General features: G+C 42.7%; 1 protein-coding gene across 1 annotated transcript in view; it reads right to left on the bottom strand.

Moving 5' to 3' along the window:
- LRP2 (LDL receptor related protein 2) overlaps window positions 1-14,253 on the bottom strand; it is a 198,196-nt gene that overhangs the window by 29,076 nt on the left and 154,867 nt on the right. The window contains exons 54-62 of the mRNA XM_073806956.1: window positions 13,072-13,249; window positions 11,815-12,011; window positions 10,842-11,087; window positions 9,993-10,121; window positions 8,929-9,048; window positions 8,061-8,177; window positions 7,188-7,304; window positions 6,190-6,327; window positions 2,400-2,522 (exon numbers count right to left, since the gene is read on the bottom strand). Coding sequence (XP_073663057.1) covers window positions 2,400-2,522; window positions 6,190-6,327; window positions 7,188-7,304; window positions 8,061-8,177; window positions 8,929-9,048; window positions 9,993-10,121; window positions 10,842-11,087; window positions 11,815-12,011; window positions 13,072-13,249 — 1,365 coding nt within the window. The remainder of the gene's footprint in view (window positions 1-2,399; window positions 2,523-6,189; window positions 6,328-7,187; window positions 7,305-8,060; window positions 8,178-8,928; window positions 9,049-9,992; window positions 10,122-10,841; window positions 11,088-11,814; window positions 12,012-13,071; window positions 13,250-14,253) is intronic.

Genomic DNA, 14,253 nt, shown 5'->3' with positions numbered 1-14,253 from the left:
CACTGTGACTGAGGTGACAAAACTCTTGGGCCCCCAAGCTTCTACAAGCAGGGAGTGGCTGGGAAAGCTGTACTGCCCCTAAGGAGGGCATACTCCCCTGTTCCCTCTTCATTTGAAGAGGGATATAGACAAGCAACCACTCCCAAAGGGTGGAGGCAGAGACAATGAAGAAAAATGGGCATAGGTGTTCCTCTGAGAGCAGAGTCTTGACCTCATCAATGAATCTCCTCCGATCCCCACTATATAAGGGCCTTCACAATGTCTGCACAGGGTAAACATACAATTTACTCTCCAAGTCGATATGCTTGTGAGAGGGAAAGGAGCTCTATTAACAATTCCACTAGGGCAACAGACGTACATCAGGACTGTCCTGGGCCAACATGTGCCACCATGGCCCAGTGGCATTTCAGAATTGCTACAGAACAGGGACGGCAAGGAGTCTCTCATTCCTTCTTTCCCAATGAGGATGTTTATTTCCATTATGCTCCCCCTGTTCTACCACTATCTACTGGGGGCAGGAGACACAAATAAAACTAGTGTCTTAGTTTATGGGCCTCCAGACCAAGAGGAAACACATCTGGAATTGATGGCATGACTAGTGCCTGTCACCTGGAGCTCCTGGATTTCATTTACTGAGAGGGACTCTGGGTTATGTCCCTGGGGGAGGGGTTAAGAGTGTTCTACGCATGGAAAGAAAAGTGCACAGGGAATTTTAGTGACACTAGGGTACACTGTGGTAGAAACAAATGGTGTTCACTAAATATCCATGCACTTCCCTGCATTTCCCAGTCCCCCTTGCAGTTAGATTGGGACCACGTGACTACTGCCAACCAATGGACTGTGAGTATGCGTGACACCTGTCACTTCCAGGCCCAGGAACTTAGGAAACTGTCTCCTCCATTTCTCACTTCTCCTGCCTCAGCAACCTTGAAGGCTATGTGTTCCAGATGGCATAATTACAGGATGGAGGGAGCTGCCTGACCTTCATCAAACTTTAGTCCTCTGCTGTTTTAAGCTATTGAAATGTTGCAGTTCGCCTACCGTGATGGCTAGCAGTGATTCCTCTAACTTCCTGCTCCACAAGAAGAATGTTAGTTTACTACCCCTTTTTTTCCCACTCTGGGATTTGACCACATGCTACAAATGTCTGGCTCCACTGAAAAATGGCATGATTGATAGGGAAAATGGAAAGAGAAGAGGGAAAGGGGTAAACCTGCTCCAATTTTTTAAAAAGGTTTTATTTCTGGGTTTTCATTCTTTTGTGCTATGCTTCAAACAAACATATTAACAATGTTATAACCACAGGTTCATCTCTGCCCCGAAAAGGTGAGGGAGAGGGAGGGTACAAACTTGCACACGGCAATAGTATCAAAGTGCCCCTGACACCCAGTCCCCGGGATGGCCATCTGGGATGGCAGCTGACAGTAAGCATTCTAAGCCCACATCAATATAAGGAATAGAAAATAGAAAAGTTAAGCATTTATCTAAACTTTCCCAGATAATATCCTTTTAGGAAAAAAAGTAATTCGACTCAGGAGAAATAATTTTCCTCACTGACTTTTTCTAGGTAAATTAAATTGCCCAGAAAATTAATCAGCTCTCTCCTTCAATGGATAGATTTAAAACAGTCTCAAAATGTACAAGCACAGATTTTTCAATATCTAAAATATTAAATGCAGCCAGTTTGAAACTTATCTCTTAAAATAATCTATCATCTTTCTCTTCTGGGAAATACATTTTCATTTTAAAGAAGGATATTAGATAAGCTCTGTGAACATCAGAGCTGCCTTATTTAACATGATCTTTTCAGTGGGGCATTGAGAATTTCCCATGCCTAGATTGGCAGTTAGAAACTCTAGGCTGAAGAGTGACCAAACCTCATCTTTGAAAAGAGAGAAACCATTAGTTTGTCAAATGTGACTCAAACACTATTTAGTGTTTGTTCTCACTTTCTTAAGGAACTTGCCAACATCTGGTTCAAATGAAATAGGAAGAAGCAGGGAAGGGTTGCATCTGAGTAATGCGTGTTTATAGGGTCTTGCAAACAATAATGTCCATGGAGGTCTGCACTCACAGGTGCAGCTCAAGCCTCTACAGAACAAACTGAAATCCCTGAGGTACATTTTGCAAACTGCAAGAAATTGGGGGCCCTTCTTTTTCCCTTCTCCTTTTTTTTTTTGCGGTATGCGGGCCTCTCACTGCTGTGGCCTCTCCCGTTGCAGAGCACAGGCTCCGGACGCACAGGCTCAGCGGCCATGGCTCACGAGCCCAGCCACTCCGCGGCATGTGGGATCCTCCCGGACCAGGGCACGAACCCGTGTCCCCTGCATCGGCAGGTGGACTCTCAACCACTGCGCCACCAGGGAAACCCTCCCTTCTCCCTTTTGACTTTTGCTTACAGTTCTCCTTCTTCTCATCACTTCCATCTCCACAGTCATCCTCATGGTTGCACAGCTCGTGACGATAAATGCAGCGATTGTTGTCACACCGGAAACGGTGTGGTGAATCACAGGGAACACTCACTAAAACACAAGACGGAAAAGCAAAAGTACAGGTTAAGAGCAAAACATAAGGGTCAGGATCTAAAAACACTCCTGTGCCAGCGCCAGGCTTGCCTGATTCATCCTTTCATTGGCTTGCTCGATTAACCAATCGACAAATAGCTCTTGAGTGTCTAGTTGACACCGTGGCGCTGTGCCGGGCATCAGATTCAATTGGGAAAAAGAAAGATACAATCCTTATCCTCATGGGATGTTTATTGTAGCAGGAGAAGAGACTTTACAAATTAACCATTCAACTACAACTGTGATAAGAGCCACAAAGGAAACATGCTATGAAAGCATCTACTGTGGAGATATGATATAGTTCTGGGGGAGGAGGGGTCAGAAGAGGCTTCACATGGAAAAATTCTGAGTCAGGAAGGCAGGCTTCTGGACCTGAATAAAAGGTCTCTGGGCTGAAGCATGGAGTGAGGAGGACAATGGTGGCCAGGAGGCTGGAGAGGCCAGCAGGACCATACTTGAGCCAAGAGGCCACTGTTTGTCCCTCTGACTGGAGTTATCATTGAGCCTCTAGAACACAAAGTCTTTTCTTTAAAGTTTTACACCATGATGGACTTTCCTACCTGAATTCCCTCACCTATTGCACTTAAAGTTGATATTTCATAAGCAAACCCTGACTCACTTTATTATCCAGAATTAGACCTCTGGCTCATGCTTGTGTCCCTGTGAGGAACCTACAGGTAGAACCCAGGTCCCTTAGTTGCTACAGGGAAACGGTCCTCTATGCATGTACCAGGAATTCAGTGAACTCAACACACATGTCTTCTTTCCCATGGAGGACTTGAGCTGTTTGATTTTCCTTCTGACTTGGTACCACAAACAGGGAGCAAGAGGAGAGACTTGTAATGAGGTTGGGGAGAAAAAATTCAGCTCTGAGGGCTTCCCTGGTGGCGCAGTGGTTGAGAGTCCGCCTGCCAATGCAGGGGACACGGGTTCGTGCCCCAGTCCAGGAAGATCCCACATGCCGCGGAGTGGCTGGGCCCATGAGCTATGGCCGCTGAGCCTGCGTGTCTGGAGCCTGTGCTCCGCAACGGGAGAGGCCACAGCAGTGAGAGGCCCGCATACCGCAAAAAGAAAAAAAAAAAAAAAAATCAGCTCTGAGAACTGGTTCTTGGAAGTATCGTTAATAGAACTTTGCAAGAATTATTTGCTGTGAAATGCAACATTATAAAACAGTGTTGGTCACTTTTTCATGTGGCTATATGTCTCTGCCTCCGCAAAGTTTAATTTTACTACCTATGGGCACTTTATCCTTTAGAGGTAAGCAACTTCCTGAGGACTTCTTCTTTGAAAGTTACACATGCCTAAGATGTTTTTCAAGATTCATCAAGTGAAAAACAAAACAAAACATGGTTAGTTCCTTATACAAAACTAAGATGTGGCAAGGAAAGTGTTGGGATGCCACTGGGAAAATATAATGTATGTTAATTCAAAGTTCTCTGGGGGGAAGGAATACTCTGATATATCATTTTCTAGAGTCAAATCCCTGGGCTAAAAATGAATTGTTTTCGAAGGCCACAAAGTGTTTAAAACTATGGATGCTTGCCCAACTTTCTCATGTCCCAAGTAGAGAACTAAGCAGGAAAGTGAAAGCACACTGATGCAGATGAATCTAGGAAACTGACTGGAATAGGTGATGAGAACCCCAGAAGCAAGCTGCAGCTAAGTCAGACTAGGAGTTAACCAAGAGTTCCAGAAGTAACGTTTCTGGGAGTGTCTTCTCCTGTGTTGGGGGCTTTTACTTACATGAAATGCTTAAGCTTTAGCTTGCATCAGGATCACCTGGAGGGCTTATTAATGCAGAGAGTGCTAGGTCTCCCTGCCAGAGATTCGGATCGGGTAGATCTGGGGTGGGCCCATGAATCTGTATTTCTAACACGTTCCCAGGTAATACTGACTCTCCTAGTACAGAGATGACACTCTGAGAACTACTGCCCTCAAGTCTCTCCAATGACTCAAAGCATGGAGCAAAATGACCAAAACAAACTCTATTTTCATTCACTTTGCTAAAATCAGTAGTTCTCAACCAGGAGACTAAATTAAAAGCTAAGGAGCTTTCTCAATATACGTTTTGCCCAGGCCTGGCATGTCCTTGGACATTCTGGTTCAATAGGTCTAAGCCTAGGGTGGGACCAGAGCGTGTGCTTTTGAAACACCTCTCCCCAGGTGATTCTGATGGGTACCCAAATTGAGACTCACTGGTTTAAAAAATAAATAGAAGCAGGAGGGAAGAGATATGGGGATATATGTATATGTATAACTGATTCACTTTGTTATACAGCAGAAACTAACACACCATTATATAGCAATTATACTCCAATAAAGATGTTAAAAACAAAACAAAACAAAAACAAATAAATGCTGGAGAGGGTGTGGAGAAAAGGCAACCCTCTTGCACTGTTGGTGGGAATGTAAATTGATACAGCCACTATGGAGAACAGTATGGAGGTTCCTTAAGAAACAAAATAGAACTATCATATGACCAAGCAATCCCACTACTGGGCATATACCCTGAGAAAACCATAATTCAAAAAGTGTTATGTACCACAATGTTCATTGCAGCTCTATTTACAATAGCCAGGACATGGAAGCAACCTAAGTGTCCATCAACAGATGAATGGATAAAGAAGATGTGGCACATATATACAATGGAATATTACTCAGCCATAAAAAGAAATGAAATTGAGTTATTTGTAGCAAGGTGGATGCACCTAGAGTCTGTCATACAGAGTGAAGCAAGTCAGAAAGAGAAAAACAAATACCGTATGCTAACACATATATATGGAATCCAAGAAAAAAAAAAAGGTCATAAAGTACCTAGGGGTAAGACGGGACTAAAGACACAGATCTACTAGAGCATGGACTTGAAGATATGGGGAGGGGGAAGGGTAAGCTGGGACGAAGTGAGAGAGAGGCATGGACATATATACACTACCAAATGTAAAATAGATAGCTAGTGGGAAGCAGCCGCATAGCACAGGGAGATCAGCTCGGTGCTTTGTGACCACCTAGAGGGGTGGCATAGGGAGGGTGGGAGGGAGGGAGACGCAAGAGGGAAGAGATATGGGAACATATGTATATGTATAGCTGATTCACTTTGTTATACAGCAGAAACTAACTCACCATTGTAAAACAATTATACTCCAATAAAGATGTTTTAAAAAAAAAAAAGATGTTTAAATAAATAAATAAATATGTATCATACAACAGAAAAGAATTAGATGGGCTTGAATTATGATGTAACGTGAAGTGACTAAGGACTAACTAGTTTTAAAATGTCCTAAAGGTGTTCTCTGAAGCTCGGGGGGTTTAGCAGAAGTACTCTGAGAGGCACTGAAAGTAGGATGGAGCAGGAGAGATGCACAGCCCCACCCTACCTCAGACTTCAACCACAACAGTTCTGCCGCTATTTATGCCAATTGCCTTTGAAGGCCACAAAATGCTTAACACTATGGATGCTTGCCCAACTTTCTCATGTTCCACGTAGAGAACTAAGCAGGAAGGCCAAGTGAAAGCACACTAATGCAGAGCATGTGTCCAGTACTCAAAAATTGTACAACCGCCCTCCTGGATCACAGGCTGCACGTAAGAAACATTGACAACACCAGCCCCAGTCTCTCTCACTCACAGCACAGATGAAGTTCTTCATCGGAACCATCGCCACAGTCGTTATCACCATCACACTTCCAAGATGACTGGATACAAACATGATTTTTACATTCGAACATAGTAGCTGGGCAGTATGCCCCATTGGGAAAGCGAGTGGCTGTTGGTGGGGAGGAGACATAGTCAAATTATTAGAAAAAGATACTTTTTGGAAAGCTATCCGGCTATTTCTCCTTTACAGAAAGAGCTCTCCTAATGGAAAGAGTTCCATTATAGCGTGCTCTTCATGATTCAACCAGATGTTCTGTGGCTTTAAACTGTCTGAAATTCTGATGGAATGTTTCTTAAGGATAGATGACCAAGCCCAGTATTCAATGACGTGAGTCATTCTGTGGACAGCACTGCACTTTTTCATTATAGGCAAGTGCAACCCTTCAGTGGTGTCAGCACTGGCTTTTCCTATCATCCATTTATACAGTCTCTCGGAAACCAGGTTTTAAGATGCGGCAACCGCATTATCAACAAAATCCATCATAGACAATCATCAACAGTTAATATTTATTCAGTGATTCAAAAAGACTAAAATGCAAATGATCATATCAGCTTTATACTTTTAAACAATTTTATATGCCATTATTCAATTCAGAAAACGTTTAATGCTAGGACTTCATTATGTTTGAATACCCTTTTATTCATTGCTTGAATATTCTTTTACCTGCCAAGTTTTTATCCAATTAACGATTTGTAGAGTAGCTGACAACATATAAATACTTTCGTTAGCACACTTAATATATTCTCTATTTGAAATATTATTAATGAAATGCACTTGAATGGCTACTGTGAAATATATGGACATGGTGACTCAGGCCCCAGGTAAACTGATAATTATCAATGAACGCTGAATAGAAAATATCTATGGTCTTTTAATATAAGAAGTGGTGGCTGATGGGAAAGGTTGGGTCTAAACTGCCATATCCATACATTTCAGACAAACGGTGCCACGGGTGTCTAGAAACTTACGACAAGCGGCTTCATCAGAGGCATCGTGACAATCGGCAAACCCGTCGCATTTCATTTGGTCAGGAACGCAGTGCCCGCTATCACACTGAAAATATCCAGGATGGCAGGTCATCATCTCTGAAGAGAAAAGACTGTCATTTCCAGGACGCCTTGGCATTCTCAGACAACTGTTAGTTCCGTGGAGGGTAGTAAGTCTTCCATCACATTCCTATCCATACCCGGTGACTGGCTCACAACAAACCCACGCCTGGTGGTTAGCGAGTAAATCAACTCTCAAAGGTACACCTTCCCCGTTCAAAATATGGAGATGGAAGTAGCAATCTCTCCTCTATTAAATATCTCTAGCTCTTAAACTTTTCCTCAAAACCCTGAACTCCCCAACTTTTACTGTTTTGCACGCTGATTTTTCTCAGACTCGACCCTTAATCAGTAAGAGCTATAAAACTACTTGGGGTTTATGATTCCTATTCTAACATCTGACCTCTACACCAGGGAGCTACAGCCGTATATATCTTAGGGCCACTTTCTGGAGAACAGTAGGAAGACCAATGTTTTTATTTGTTTATAAGGTCCATGCAGATTAAAGTCTGCTCCTAGCGGAGGTTTAAGTTAAAATGAGATTTTTAAAACTCTCTTGAGATTTTCCCCTATTATTATTGATCTAGACTGCTATAAGGTAATCATAAACATAGAAAATATATATAAAGCAGAAGGTACTGTAATGCTAAGGTTTATATATTACATAAATTACACAGAAATCATTTAAGTCTAAAAAACCTTCCAAACACACATGTGAAGCCCCTACTTCTGACCAATATGCTGACCCTAGTACAAGACTCTCTGGAAAGCCCCTTAAAGAGCTGTGACAGTTACCGCAGTCCCGCTCATCTGAGTTGTCCCCACAGTCATTGTTTTGGTCACAGATCCATCGCGAAGGAATGCAGCTCTGATCATCACACCGAAACTCGCTCTCTGTGCATTCCCGGGGGGCTGAAAAAGAAAGCCACGTGGCCATCAGAGGGCACCAGGAATCATACATAGGAGACAGGCTTGTGGACTGGCCTAAGTGTCCTCTGTGCCTAACACCCTCCTGTGTCCCAAGTCCCAGACTGTCCAGCCTCCAAAAATAGACTTTCCATCTCAATTGTAAGTCTGTAAAGAATGGCTTTGTCAAAAAGTTTGTCCAAAGGTGATTTAATCTTAAGATAATTTTTCATTTCCTGAAACTCCAGATAACCTCCTATAGGATTCAACATGAACTTTCTTATGAACAATAAAATGCCAATTGGATCACCCTTTTGTGTAAGAAGTTTTTACTCAATTGATAATTGCAGGGGTAACCAGCATCCTGATTCTCTCAACTGCCTATACCTTCTTACTTCCAAAAGGAGACTAAAGTCAGAATGTATTTCATGTTAATCTGAAATCGATATATATCATAAGGCAATGATATATTGTAAGTCACCTCAAGTTCTTTTTGAAAAAAAAATAATAAACTTGAGTGTAAATAAATAAATAAGAGACAAAAGATATACTTGGGTAAATATTCTTCTCCCAGAGCTTGATTACAAGCAGCTGAGAAGGAGATGAAAAAGTAGTAATGTACCAGTCAGAAAACAAGAGATCAGGTAGCCGTCCTCCTACCCTTTGAGGATGAACGGCATAGACAGTTGAATTACAGACAAAGAGCAGACATCACCACTCCAGTGGCACGTAAGGATGAAGGACCCTGAACACTCACTACAGTTTTCCTCATCTGAATGGTCTCCACAGTCATTGTGCCCATCACATCTCCAGCGAAGAGGGATGCAGTGGTGATTTGTACAGCGAAATTCCCCAGAAGGTTTGCATGCCATCGACTCTGCAAAGCACAGTCATTGCAAATACTTCAGAAACCCATGGTCAAGAAATGTCGAAGTAGTCCTGGCTTTCTTGTGAGATGGTCTGAGGCTTACGCTACCATATCCTCAAAGCTCCCAGAAAGAGGAATGCCAGGCACATTCACTGTCACTATTCCTCTCTAGGCTAAACTGAATCTATCCTACTGTTAGAAACTAGATCCATTCTCTTCTGTAGAAACTGTTCAAAAAATGATTTGGTCCCTGGCTTGCAATTTGCAATGAAGGCCTGGAAAGGAAAATTAAGTGATGCCACCAGCAAACAAAACACGTCCATCACATTGTCTTTATTTGATTAGACTCAGTGTTATTAAAATAACCCAATATCTTCCTTACCTCTCTTCCAACTAAACCTAACACACACACACACACACACACACACACACAGACATTGTTTTCAAGTTAGAGTATACGCCTAATCTTGGCAAATTCCATTCATTCATTTGGCCTTTTGTCCATAAATTTTCTACGTTGCCAGACACAGAGGATGTGGAAAGTCAGAGGGAGATTCAGAATATGAAAATCTCCAAATAAGAAATATTCTGATTTTGAAATATCCTTTTTAGAGATAGATACCAAATCTTTTCTCTACTCCCCCTTTCATTCCTTTCAATCAATCTCTAAGATTAGACAGACAGTTTAAACTTGTCAAGCGTAAATAGGAACTCTGCATTTGGGAGAAATTACACAAATTCCTAATATCTTCACAAGGTCTTCCCCAAGTATAGTATCCTTTGAGACACATTTCCTTTAAGACGTATAAAGTAAACTCCCAATATCCCTGTAAAATACTACAAAAATGTAACATGTTATTAGAGGCGAACAAAGGAAGGATGATGTGGGAAATCTGCTCTCATCTCCTGCTAAGTTGTTTGTCCCTCCCTCCTCCCCTGCAGCCCCTCCCTACCACAGTCCTGCTCATCGCTGTTGTCCCGGCAGTCATCGAAACCATTGCACACAGCCCACAGCAGGATGCAGCGGTAGTTTGTTTTACAGTCGAATTCCGTATAGTTGTCACAGCGGTAGGCAGGGCTCACTGAAAAGAGAAGAAGGGGCAAGGTCAGAACTGAAGTCTCGGTCCTGACAGGAAACCAAAGACACCTTTCCATTGTCTTATTTAAGATGCGGTGCTGATGAGTAAGGGTGACCGTGTTACCAACCAAACGGACTCTGGCAACTGTGTCTCTTTTAGGTGTGATCTGTTCACCCAAAGCAGAAAGACAGAGTCCTTAAGTTTTCTCACCGTTTCATTACCACTCATTTATGTTGCAGTCAAACTTTGGGGGGAGTGGGGTGGGGTGGGGGGAAGAACTGGGTTTGAAGTAAAAAAAAAAAAACCAGGTTGAAGTGTTAGCTCTGGCACGAAGTAGAAAAGTGACCAGCCACCTAACATGAAGTTCAGGCTCCTCACTTGTAAAATGAGAGTTGGTAACACCCACTTTCCCTACCTCACCATGTTTCTCTGAGGCTCAAAAGAGAAAGTGCTAGATAGACAAAGTGTAAGCCCTTGTTATCATATTCGGGACAGTTAGACATTCGTGTATGGAGAGCAGGAATCAGCCACTTGAGAACAGGGGGCGTGGTTCAACCCGCAGGCTGTGCGCGCGGCTCTCCTTTGCCTTGCGCTGCCGGAAGAGCCGCGGGGAAGAGCCAAGAGGGGGCACCCCATGGGGCTGCAGCAGGGGCTGCACACCCTCTCTCCATCCATCTTGTTCCCTGCTCCCGGTCAGGCCGGGTCCCTCTCACAGGAACTTACAGCATTCCTGGAGGGGCTCGTCTGAGTAGTCTCCACAGTCATTGTCTACATCACACTTCCAGCTCTGAGGGATGCAGTGGCCATTGGCACACTTAAAATAGCCCGGCCGGCAGGTCCTGCTGGCACAGTGGGAACTGTCTTCGTCCGAGTTATCTCCGCAGTCGTCCTCCATGTCACACTGCCAGGATTCTGGGATGCAACGTTTGTTGGCGCACTGCCATTCGTTGGACTCACACTGGTGATGCTCTGCAAGCGGGGACATTTGGTTATCAGCTTGGAAGGTGTCAGGAACGAAAGCTCCTAATTTACACTAATGGATCCTGGAGAACTCGATTCTAATTTCTTCTTAGAGGACTTATGCCCTAATGCACTTATTATTAACCAGTACCACCACGTGAGCAGTCAGTCCTTTGACTATTACTGTCTCCTAAATTCTTAAATATCTTTTTCTTGCATGCAGAATTAGGGGATAAGGACTGAATCGCTGACAGCCTACTAAATTCACCTTCTCCTGTACCTGTTGCCCTAATGGACAAAGGTTTTCAAACTTTCTGTTTGTTGCTATTGTTTATGTGTTGATTTTGGTTTGGAGAGTTGTTTTTTTGGGGTTTTGATGGGGCTCTTTAAAAATGGAAACATAAATAAATATTACAACTGAGAGTCCCTGTTTAAAATGTGGGAATCCCTCATTTCACCCTCAATGTTAGCTCTCAAAGGAGATTCTATGCACAGCATACAGTAAAGAACCATCAATATAGACAACTTAGTATCTACCTCAACCATCTTCCTTGTAGAGACCTGGGATTTTTTTTAAACTTTATAAAAATAGATATAGGATGGACTCTGAGTGTTTTTTTTTTTCCCCTAGGATTTTGGACCAGTTTTTGGATTATGACATTCAGAAAATCCCTACAGAACCATGGGCGATCAACTATAGAAGTGGGCAGAGAAGGTAGAAAGCAGTTCAACACACCACAAAGAACCGAGTCTTCATCAGACCCATCAGGGCAATCCTGATGAGCATTGCATATGAAGTGTGGGCTGGTACAGTTGCCATCCATGCACTGGTACTGTCCTAACCGGCAGTAGCGCTGCGGGCAAGTGATGGGCTCGTCGGAACCATCCAAGCAGTCTCTCTGCCCATCACATTTCCACCAGATGGGAATACACCTACACAGAGAAAACAGAGCACTTCTCCTAGCAAAACACCAAGTGGTTAGAGGAGCAGGCAACGACTATCCAGAGAGAAGCAGGGAAAATGGAATTCCAAGGAATGATACACACGAGTTCTCTCACGGCCCAAGAAGAGGATCAATTAAACCTTAGCTACTGTGGAATATTTTCAGAGAAAACATGACAAGGTGACATAGACCAGGTTTGTTAAGACCCAACACACACTGAAAAAATGCTTTGAGTATGATGATTAAATTCCTGCCACGACAAAGAGTGGAGTGTGTGTTTGGAGCTGGGGTTCTGGAAACAGGGATTGGTTGGGACCGTCAGCCAGAGGGATATATGACATTTGGGTACTGGCTGGAAAGCTGGAGGCGCTGACATTTTTTGAGAGTCTATGTCATGATGGGTGTATGCTAGATTCTTAACCTAGGATACCTTATTCAATCGTCAAAATAATCTGCCACTGAATCTCAGATGTTATGATTTGCATTAACATCTCCTCTTGACCTCACTCTCTGACTCAGCCCCTAGTCATCAGGCCTGTGGCCATTGTGAGGGAAATAAGCTGTGACCGTGTTTCATAACAAATACAAATCATCAAACATGGATTTGAATGTGTGACCCTGGATCCGCTGGCACAGTCCTCTAAGAAGCTAGGCCAGCATATGTTTGAAAAAGATGGAGAAATTCTATCACTCCTGAGGGCTATTTTTCAGTGTACACTTATATACATTCTTGGCCCTGAGACTCTGGACAATTCCTTAGAAATTAAAAAAACACACAGTTTGCTTCCTTGCTACAGAAACAAAAACTTGCATGCATGGGCGTAACCATTTGGTTCACAAATTCCTTCTTTCATGGACGAAATTATCGAAGTTAGAGAAAGTTGGACGGTTGGAGATCCAACTTTCCTGGTCTTGGTGCATCCCAAATGAGCCACGTTAATTAGCCAAAATCTTGGTTCATTGGAAAACTCCCATCCCCTGGAGCCTTGAAGTTCAATGTGTGTCCAAGGGCTGGAGAGGCAATGGGGAGAGGGAGAAGAGAGCCTTACATTTCACTGTTGGCACACAGGAATTGGGTGCTAGAGCACATGGGCAGGCACTGGGTGCTGTAACTATGCCGGACAGTATGGAAGTTATCTGGACACTCGCAAGTGAACCCACTGCCTCCTTCTTTGATGAGGCAGAGATGAGAACAGCCACCATTGTTGGTACTGCAGGGATTAGTCACTAGTGAAAGAAGGAAGAAAATATATGTTCATTCACTTAAAGAGAGTATCAAGCACAGACGCGCTGATTACCAGCCACATAAAACTCATCACCTCTTAGTAAAAAAAAACGTTATCCTAGATTCATGCTTTGTGCAAAAGTGCATAAAGAGTACATATGGTAGAGCTGTTTTAGCAACCCTGTTGCTAGTACAGAAAATTGATTTATGTGCTACCAGAAGTGAGGCTTACTCACTGGTGTTGGGCTAGAAAAACTGTGTCTCCCAAAGTTCTTGGAGAGCAGGTGGGAAATTTAGTTTACATCCATGTGCCCACAATCTAAGTTAAAGTTTTCATTTTCAGCAGCTGCTATATTCTCTCATCCTAAGGATATAGGCAACTGAAGTTGCACAAGAATCAGGTGGATGGATAAACTGAGCAACAACTATACTACCTTTCTGGGCCGCAACTCAGAGGTAAAGATGAATTTGAACTTCTGCTAAATAATATGAAGAATATATAGAAAAAAATATTTTGCCAATTCTCATTTTTCCTAACTTCCAAGTTTATCGTATGTTTTAACAAGACACCACGACAAAGCGGGCCCACAAAATCCATTCTATCCCCAAAGAATACTCCAGAACTTGGCTAGATATCAAGTGCAAACAGACATTTAATAAATGATGTTTTATAGTTACTATAACTTTCTTTTAAGCATTTCTTTTAAACTAATCATTTCAGTAGATTGATATTGTAAAGAAATGATTGTTATAAATGCATCCATGTTATTACAATACATCTCTTAGGTGTTACAATTTATTGTGGTTATACAGGAAATGTCCGTGTTTTCCAGAGGTGCTTTCTTAAGTATTTAGGGCTGAAATGTCAAAAGGCAACATAACAACTGTTGATTCTTATCAAAAAGAAAGCCCAGACTGATCTTTAAGAATAGAGCAGGTGCTATGAAAAAGAATTGTAAGCAGACTTTTCCAGGAATAGGGGAATAAATTCTAAAGATATTTCCAT

The sequence above is a fragment of the Tursiops truncatus genome, chromosome 7 (assembly GCF_011762595.2).
Source record: "Tursiops truncatus isolate mTurTru1 chromosome 7, mTurTru1.mat.Y, whole genome shotgun sequence".
NCBI lineage: Eukaryota > Metazoa > Chordata > Mammalia > Artiodactyla > Delphinidae > Tursiops > Tursiops truncatus.
The sequence above is the reverse complement of the archived record's forward strand: the minus strand, read 5'-3'. Positions and strand labels throughout refer to the sequence as shown.